The sequence below is a fragment of the Mangifera indica genome, chromosome 9 (genome assembly GCF_011075055.1).
Source record: "Mangifera indica cultivar Alphonso chromosome 9, CATAS_Mindica_2.1, whole genome shotgun sequence".
NCBI classification, from domain to species: domain Eukaryota; kingdom Viridiplantae; phylum Streptophyta; class Magnoliopsida; order Sapindales; family Anacardiaceae; genus Mangifera; species Mangifera indica.
In genome coordinates, this window is record NC_058145.1 from 10,048,697 (window position 1) to 10,059,352 (window position 10,656).

Genomic DNA, 10,656 nt, shown 5'->3' on the forward strand with positions numbered 1-10,656 from the left:
AGAAAGAACTCTTCCTACAGCCAAAACAAAATAAGAAAAACAAAAGCAAAACAAGATGAAACACAAAACGTAACTTAATTTACTCTTACAACTTAATGATTTTCTTTTATTGTGTTTTTTATAAATTATTATGATTAATTGAAGTTAATAATGATTTATAGAACTATTTTGATTGTATATAGTTTTGATAAGATTATAGTTGTAACAATTAGAATTGACTCTTACGCGCCAAATTATAACGAAATTTTAAATTTAATGGAACGTTAGACTAAACTCAAGTAAATTGCACACTTCATACTTATAGATCTAACAAATATTATTTTGAATTCCCAATAGTTCAAAATACAAGTACATTTGACAGTATGTAGATCAGAAGGAAGAACACCCTCCTTCCCACCATAACAGAAAACAAGAAAAACAGTTAAAAAAAAAAAAAAACGTAAAACAAAAGAAGAAACACACATGGAAAAACTTGAAAGCACTCTGGGGATCGGATTCAGTTAACAATGAAATTACTTATAATCCACTTTAATCTTGACATCAACAAGATTAAAGTTCTCTTCCGCAACTTCATTTTTGATCTCACCCTTTTTCGCTTTCTTCCCTCGACCCTTCTGAGTCTTAGAAGAAGAAGAAAGAGAATCTTCACCACCATCAAATGTCAAAACGGTTAAACCTTCACTTGTTTGCACAACCTGAAGATTCTTCTTCTTGTACTTTGCTGCCCGCCTCTTTTGCCTCTCCTTCAGCGTCTCATGCTTGTAATGTGCTGATGACACATGAGCTGCAAACAATTGAGATGTTGCAAACACAGATCCGTTGCATCTAGGGCAAACATATGGCCCATACTTGTTGTGTGGAAGGCTGTGAGTCCTTCCATCACGTTTCTTTGCTCCCACATTTTTGCCTTTTTCATCATCTGAAATCACAATGCAATTCTCATCAGAGTTTTTCTTTTTCTTGCCAGAAAATCTCCCTTGGTTTCCATCGCTTTCATTCAACTGAACCAAACTAGGGTTTTGTTTAGGGTTGTGAATAGGGTTCAAGTTAGAGTTTTCGTGGTTTTGAGGCTCAACAAACACGCTAATTGGGTCAGGATCAAGAATTTCATCACTTGATTTCTCCATGGAAGGATTTTTTGCGGGGCTTTGTTGATCATTAAGACTATTGTGAAACAAACTTGTTTCACTTTCGCTGGAAAGAAGATCTGGGTTATTCACTTCATTAGACGACATAGCTTTAGACTCTCTTTCTTGGTTGGATTTGTTTGGTTTTTGGAGTTTCAAGGCTATTTAACTTTACAAAATGATGATTTTTTTTCAAAATTTTGCAACATTTGGCCAAAATGTCATGCCACGTGGATAACGCGTTGCCATGCAAGTGCACAATTGACTTGGAAAGAGCCAATTAAAGTTCCTTTATAGAGATAAGAAGGAATCTGCACTCTCTTGTTATTAATAAATGAAATTAAAAAATGTAATTAAAAGATGTAACCGTCAGATAAATTATCTTCATTTACACATGAAATTCTGAGATTTTTTGAGAATCCAATTTTAATGTATAATAATTGTAGAGCAGTAAAAATTAGTTCAATAAGGGTATTAGTTCAAGTGATGAAAAATTCATAATTTATGGTTGACGGAGGAAAAAAAAATTAACATTAACAAAAAGCCAATATTTTTCGGTAATTAAGCACTAGATATATTTCTTTTCTTCTTTTTACATTGTATTGAAAAACCTAATTATGATATTATTTAAAATTTTAGAAATTAATTTAAATTTATACATTGTATTTCAACAGCGTAGAGCTAAAATGGAATGTAATATGAAAATATCCTTACATATTCAAGGCAAGTTGAATTAATTACCAAATTTTCTTCAAAGGCGTATCTAACACGAGGTTTTACAATAAAGGTAATTGATATTTACTAGGAATGTTAATCAATTTAGAAACCTGTTTTTCAAGTGCCATATATGAGACTCAAACTTAACTAATATATCTAATTAGAAATTGAACTTAAATTGCCTGTGGTTTATAGGAGAACTTGATTAGCACGAAATTTAATTTAATAAAAATCAAACTTTGGCTCTTTATGATCTGCTATGTAATTCAATTTCGAAAATATATATTATATTGCTCACAATTTTCATATTATTCCCCACACTTTAGACACTAATTTGTAAGATTAGTTAATTTAGTTTAATGGCTAGAAATGCTAACCATTTTCCAAATCTTTCCACATTCAAGAGTTAACTACTATTAATAGTAGTTCTATATGAAGGCTGAATTGGATAATTTGACATTTTAATATAAATACTAAATGAGGTGTCTTATTTTGTCTATCGGTTAGTATTGAAATGACAATATCATTTTATACAATAAAACTGTATACACTAATAATAATTAATATTTTGTATAATGATGATGATATTATTTTAAATTATGATAAAGTAATATCTAATCATATAATGACATATCATTATTAATATACAAATTAATAATATTCATATTAGTGTGCATAGAATCACCCAAATTTAAAGGGTTTTTTAAGAGTATTCTTCCTCTCATTTAGTATTTTTTTAATTTTCTAACAATAATATTTTTATCAGTTTATTAGGTTAACTTGAAGAAAATGTTTAATAAACACATCAAATTATCCAAATGTTTTCAAGAATTTTGAACTAAAAACAAGATGTACATTTGAATCGTAGAGACAAATAGAAATGATAGTTAGTAAATTTTAACCTAATTTAAAGTTTTTTATATTATTAATGACCAAACACCAGTGAAAAACCTTTATGTACTAATGTGAAGCCCGACCAGAAATAAAACGTTGTTCAAATGTTAAGCATTTTCTCCTTTGTTCTCAACATTAGTAAGAAAATCCTCTATTGTAGCACTACTCTAGAACAACCTCTTGCTCCATCTTCCTTAACAATATCATTGATTTCTTCTTTTTTCAGAGTACCTCTTATCCTTTTCTTACTTCTTGGCTTTCTTAGTCTCTTCTTCATAGACTTGCCACCACCACTATTGCCAGTCACGACATTAAAGTAATTTCCTCACTTGAATGAACTACAAAATCTTTCTTGTTTTTAAACTAGGCTGCATGTGTCCTCTTCCTCTTCCATTTGGTTTCAAGCATGTAGTGAGTTGTAGGCACAAGGCCACAAAAATTTGAGAAGTTTTGAATACCTCTTTTCATTTATGGCAAATATAAGTGTCAGAGTAGTGTCATAAAGTCAATCATCACCTATGTAATTTTGTGATAATTATTATTTTAATTAATAAAATATGACATTTCATTATCCAATATGGTGAATGCAATTAAGATAATTGTCCTAAGATGATTGAACCATGGATAGGGGTTTAGTGTATGACAACTGATCGTGAAGACCTTAGATGCATATTAGGTGATTGTTTTTGAAACGCCATAGTTATGATATTACCATAACTAAGTATATAGGCAATAGTAATAGAACTATCATAGTGTTGGGCGGTCCTACTAAAAGATGGTGACAAATCTCACGTATCAAAGTTATTTGGTGATGACTTGATGCAATACATGGGTGGACATTATAGGCATGTCCATTGGACATAACCACTAAGAGAATTTCATATGGATGGTTGCTTTAATATCAATGCAATATATCTTCTTAGTGAACAAAAGTACATGTAATCTTTAGACTTGAGATCATTTAATTGTTTTGTATAAGGATTGGTATGATTTAATACTAGCCCAGAATAATTATGTAGTCCTTATAAAGGGTTGTTAGAAAGGTGGTGAGGGGTCATATCAAGACATATACGAAGGTTATGGTAAACAATAAGGGGTTTGTCACCCTTGAGCATTAGAGTTAGTCTCTAAGGTAGGCTTATTGATGAATGAAAATAATCATCTAGTTATTGATATAAGATAGTCCTTATATATCGAAGATTCTTGGTGGAGAATCATTATTTATACCTTAGCTTTAAAAGAGATATCGTATGATGAAACGATCAAATTGTATTAGGAACTATATCATTGATAGGTTAAGAAGTCATTTGTTAGCACTCTGTTAGTCAAGTGGCCATAATGCCTTGCTAGAGACCAATTTTAGTTTATGTCTAGATAACTATCAGGTGAAAGCTCGATACAAATTTAATCGCTACCGACATAGCAGAGAACCTATAAATCACACATAAAAGCATTTATTTAACTGTGGAGGCATAGAATTATTTGAGTTGAATTTGATCTAGAATTCAGATGGAGGATTTTGAGTCTTAGGAGGTATTTGGGCTCAAAGTGTAATTTATTACACTTAAAGACCAAAGTGTAATAATCCTAGAGTATTTGTTTGTGTGTGAAATTGTGATGGTTTGGGATTATCCAATTTGATAAGGCTAAACCTGTTTGGCTTTCTTTTGGCCTATGTACGATCTTGCAAGCTTTATGCACAAACGTACATGTTTGCTAGATATGGATTATCCATTATCCTTATCTGCTCCAAAATTTGGATAAATCATGAATAGTATGGGATTAGATAAGGTAATGTACATTCATACATCATCAATGTATGACTATATATAGGTCTATAAATATTAACATTAGTTTCACAATTAGGCTACACTGTTCATACATACATATGCAAATTTATTTGATATCATGAAATGTAAATTAGGGTTGTTGGATTATTTATTTTTATTTGCTTGATTAATGTTGATGAATTGTTGAATTTCCATGCTACTTGTGGTTGATCTAGTTGGTACGTGAAATCACTTTCATTGTACATTGTTACGCACGATGAAGGTTACGATTAGGATAAGACTAGTGTTCATGTCGTATCATTTCATTTCGATGATGGGTTGTTGGAATGAGGAAAGTTTTTCAGTGTTTCATTTCATAATGCAATTTTAAAAAGCACGACCTATACGAGCATGCATACAATAATGCATGACTATACATAGTGTAATTGCACAGTGTATGCCGTGTAATTCATCTAGTTATATACCATGTATGGTCATGCATTCATCGTGTATGCTCATACAAAGGCAAAAATTCACAAGTGCATGGTCTTATACATCTACCCATTTACACTTTTGAATTTTTGTTGAATTCCTATAGTGACAAGATGTACGCCTATACATTAAACATGCACAACCATACATAGGCAAAATTTTGCTTGAGTACGAGTGTGACACTTGTCATGCACTGGTGAAACACTTCAATGTCATGTACAACCATGCATGACTCAGTGTTTCCATACTTGTTTTAGAAATCCAGTTTTGATTCTATTGGGCAAGACATGGACTGAATTGTGAATTTTGAAACATATGAGGTTTAATAAATTGTGCAAAAATTGAAGAGGTAAAATGTAATTTAACAATTGGGTAAAATGATTAAAAAGTTTAATTTTCAAGTGTTTGTATCATGTTATGTATGATTTGCATGGTGCTTAGAGCATGGCCAATAGGCCATGCTTGGATGTTCTAATTTTAGGTATATAAGGAATTTTTAAAATAAGGTCTACATATGCTTTCTTCTCTTAATCTCCTAAGGTAATTCTTTTCTCATCTAAATGCCCTTAAATGTAACTCGAGACTTCTCATTTTACAAATGCAAAATTATAATATATTTCATTTATTAGGATAATTTGTAACTAAGAGAAAAAAACCATGTAATACTCAAAGATCAAGAAGAAGCGACATACTTGAAGACCCGAAGAGCAACACCTAGGTTGACTAGCTAAAGCCTCTTGGCTCAAAAGGTTTGGTATTAGTTATCAATGTATATCGGTACGTTAATTTATGTTGTAGTATGCACATTAAAATTTATTATTAAATATACACCTTCCATGCTAACTAAAATTGATAAGACCTTAATATATCCCTTAATTCTATTAAGTTGACAATAATTGAAGCCTTCCAATATGATGTCTTAATTAAACCTCTATTCGTTAGAATCTTGTTTGCCAAAATAAAAGGTACAATTCTACCAAGTGAAAAAGTGAGTGATTGTTTGTATTGGGTACGACTTAACTAATGCACGTAACTTGTTCTCCAAAGCAAAGGTTAGAGTAAATTAGAGGCTAAGTAAAGATATGCAATTGTCATTGTATAGGAAATAGCATCCACCTTACTATAATTAGGAATCACAATAAACATCATATGATTTGTTCATGTGTAACTATTGAACTTAGGATCATAGATTTTTGTGATTGGTTTGTTGACTCACCTAATTAGGTCAGTTCAAATTTGTTTGCCAAAGTGAAGAGGAGACTTGATTAAATGGGATCTTACCCTGCTAGGAAGTCCAATGAAATTTCTTGAGTTCAATAGAGAGAGTTGTTGACTTAAGGAAAATAGTGGGACTGATTTATTTATCAAAGACCATTTTTAATAAATATATTAATTAAAATTAGTTACTAGTATTTATCTTTCCACATATGTAGATCACATAACCCATCATGTTGAATAATTTTAATAAGCGATTGATCTTGGAAAAGGATAATGGGCTTGAAGGCAACAACTATTTTGACTAGTATCAAAATTTTTAAATTATACTTTGTCAAGAAAATAAGTTGTACATTCTTGAAAAGTTGTGCCTCTTAAGCCTAGTCTCAATAAGGTTAAAGTTCTTACTATAACTTATCAGACTAAGTTGATAAAGGGATTAAACACCTTGGTCACATGAATATGTTTACTATAAAGTTCACTTTATACACCTATTATCAGATTTCTACATATGATTTTGGCATATTACAACACACCACATCCTATTATGTGTGGTTGAGTCCTACTACGAACTACTATGTCTTATTACAGGTGATGCCTTATAGTGGGTTATGTAGAAAGTATCTCATAGGTGTCCCTCTTGATAACCTTAATAGCTCATATCGACTCATGAGTGAACTAGCCCATGGTCAACTAACTAAGGTATAGTCATGGTATGCATACAATCTCAGGCACCTAAGTATGAGCTATGAATAACGTTCACCTTATTTAGTCTAATACTTCATACTTTCATAAATTAGACTCTTGAGGCAAAGTGCGATGGCTATAGTGTTATATTATATAACTGTTATATCTTAATGTTTTGATAATGATAAAAATGTAAGTTTAATATATTGACATGTTCAAAGAATGCATAAATATATTACAAGATGGATAAAGTGTGAAATTTGCAGATAAATCTGAAGTAAAAAAAATATTAGTCATACCTCTCCCATCACGAAATCGTGCATTAATTGTTTAGTGTTTTGGAAATAAAAATTACTTGAAAAGAAAAAACATCCAGCTATGATGTTCTAATTGTTCTAGCCATGAGTTTCATGCCACATGTAAATTGCCCAGCCTAGCCACGTGTAAAACTGTCCAAAATGTCCTAACTGAGACACTTAAAAAACCTCTCAATCATTATACTTTCTTTTCACAAATCACTACCACATGTCACCTCTAAGCAAATGTCGAATGCCTCGCCACTATGTGTCCAAGGAAGTTGTAATCCATTACTGCCACGTGTCCAAGTCATATGGCCCTTAAAATATCCTAACTGGGAAACTTGAAAAATGTCTTAGCCATGACACTCTCTCTTCATACCTCGCTACCATGTGTTGTCTCTAATCAAGTGTCGAATGCATCGCTACCATGTGTTCAAGGACTTAAAATGAACTAGCCATGGCACTTGAAAAATGTCTCAGCCATGAAACTTTATAACACTCTGCCACGTGTCTAAGGCCTTAAATGTCCTAACAGTGACACTCTGTAAATTATTCCAGTTATGACTCAAAATGCCAATCCATGTATGACATATGTAAAATTCATCCCTCCCGTGTAGTTTCTAAAAACCTTCTAATCGTGACATACAATTCATTCAAATTATGACACATGTAAAATCTTCCCAACCATGCAGTTTTTCAAAACCTTCTAGCTGTGCCTCAGTCGTGCACCTTTTAAAATCAAACTCGTACTTCAACCGTGTGTAAGCCAGCATGTATCCATTCAAACTTCTGGATTTTTTATACTAAATATAGAAATGAAGCAAGCCATCCATGACATGGATTTGTTGCCCATGTTGAGAGCATTTAATGCTATCCAATGCGGCTTTGATCGAGACCTTTTTTGTTGAATTTTTCAGTTGATTCTTGATGGCAACTCAATCCCAATAAAAAACAACCTATCTTTATAAATTAAGTTTGGATTGAAGAGCAAGAGGTTAGACATTCTACAAAGCGAAAAAGAAAAACCTAAAATACTTTAATTTTTCTTTGTCACTCTGACCAAGTTTTCATTTATATCCATTGAGAGTTTTGTGCATTTAACTTGTATTTACAGCCTTACAAAGGCATTAATACTACCTTTATCTTTTTGTAATTCAATATTTTAGGCACAGTCTCGTATCAACCAATATAGTGAGTGTAATCCTAGGTATGCTACATGTAAAAAATTTTTTAAGAGATAGTGGAACTTTAGGACGATTTTCTTGGAGAAATGGACATAGGAGACTTGCAAAAGAAAGCTCTGAACCACTCTAATTGAGTATTTCTACAACTCAAACTCTTTAATTTTTGTCAATTGTTTGTTCATTTATTGCCTAAATTGCTACTGGTATTATTCATTTATTGTTTAAATTGTTGCTAGTGTTATTGATATTTTATTGCTACTATGTGTCCTATAAAATTTGTTTTGGAATTTATTACTGCTCTGCATAACTTGATTGTTGAGAAAGTGTTTTCTTTTTTTTTTTTCTTAAGAACCAATTCCCCCCCTTCTTGATTCATATTAGTCATTATAAGAGTTTTTAACAATAACTAATGTTTTTAGGATTCATAAACTTAACTTCTTCCATACTTAACATTTTTAACTTTTTATTTCTATAATGTACAGTCATACATTATTGAGTGTATGGTCATGCATTTGCCTTGTATGCAAGACCACAAGCTTACACCATACATGTTCATCCTTTGGATCTACGAGAGTAAACAGTTGAGTGTATGGTCATACATCCTTTTTTTATGTATAATTGTTGTTCTCTTTTACAGTCATACATAAGACCTAAGGGCAAATTGGTAATTTTACTCTATATGTGGTCATGCGTCTTGATGCGTAAGTGTACACTGCATCCTATCTAAGGGGCACGAACAAGTGTACAAGACCTCTATACTTTTATTCAATGTTTGTCAAAAAACATTATAGACCATGTAGTACACAATAACATGCATGAGAGTACATGGCATACAAAACATGATTTCCAGGCATGTCACAGTTGTGCTAAAGCTTGGCACAATTATGCATGGCAATTGGAAAAGTTATTCTATTTTATTTTTATGTCTTGTTTTGATCCTAATTACCATCAATCGAATACACATCTATCCTGACATATTGCTTACATCTTAATGCACAAAATTAAGGCTTAACATACCAAATATATCATTGATCAGAATCAAAGTATTATAACACCTATAAAAGTTTTTCACCACATTCATCATACCTTAAACTTATTTATCATATCATGCAATCCATATATCAATTCTTCAAACATTACATATTTAAGAATTAAACTCTAAACGTACTTGTTTCAATTAGTTACTACTACCATCAAAATTAAAGCATACAATATAAGAAAAAACATAGGTTTAACACCATATCACACTACTTATCATGATGAAATCTACCAGTTATACTAGCATTGCCTCACTTAATAAGAAATCGAAAAGTCCTACTTGATTTGTGAAGAAAATGAACTCGCTATTAGATTGCCCTTTTTCTCTCTATGATTTTCTTTTGCCTTGTCATGCTAGAACACGTTGCTTGTCATTGTAACCGAACAATCAAATGTCTTTTCTCCTCTCCCTTTTATTTAAAGATATGGATAAGATCACTCTTTAATGTATGGGATAATAATCCTATTTACATATTAGCATGCATGAATATGCATCCTCTTGATGCATGATTGCACATCTCATTTAAAATTGCCTATATAGCTTTTACCCACTCTACTAATATAGAAGGCCATATACAGGTGTATATGGTCGAATGTATGATCATACATGGATTGAAATTATATATTATAATATATTTCACTCTAATTCTAGGCCACAATAGACTAAAGTAAAAATATACATAGAAAAAGACTATTTTACCCTTAAACATACCTGTAGGTATTATAATTACTCCTCTTATATTGAAATTCTATCCTCAGATTTCACTGGAAAAACTTGGGATACTAATTCCTTATGCCTTACTACACCTTCCAAGTAGCCTCATTGATTTTATGGTTCCCCTAAAGAACTTTGACTAATGGAATTTGCATGTTTTAGAACTTTTTGACTCGCTTATCAAGTATTTGTATTGGTTTTTCCTTATTACTCAAGTCATCTAAAAGGTTAATCTTTTTAACCTTTAACATATGTGAAAGATCTCTAATATACATATAAAACAATGATGCGTGAAACACATTGTTAATGTAATCTTGTAAGCTATTTTACCAACCTACTCCACTTTCTCATATGGTTCGATATATTTAAGAGCTAACTTACCCTTCCTCTCGAATGTCATAACATGCTTGAAAAGGGTTACGCTAATGAAAACTCTATCAGTCGCACCAAACTCAAATCATGTCATTGATGAACCTAGCTCTTTTGTTGATCATAATCCGTAAACACCCCTTCAATTGA

The 10,656-nt window shown here is 31.7% G+C and overlaps 1 protein-coding gene across 1 annotated transcript; it reads right to left on the reverse strand.

The window, feature by feature from the left end:
• Positions 1-401: 401 nt before the first annotated feature.
• Positions 402-1,242, reverse strand: LOC123224744. The gene has a single exon (XM_044648447.1). It carries the CDS (start codon positions 1,233-1,235, stop codon positions 513-515), a length of 723 nt encoding a protein of 240 aa, XP_044504382.1. The 5' UTR covers positions 1,236-1,242; the 3' UTR covers positions 402-512.
• Positions 1,243-10,656: the final 9,414 nt, after the last annotated feature.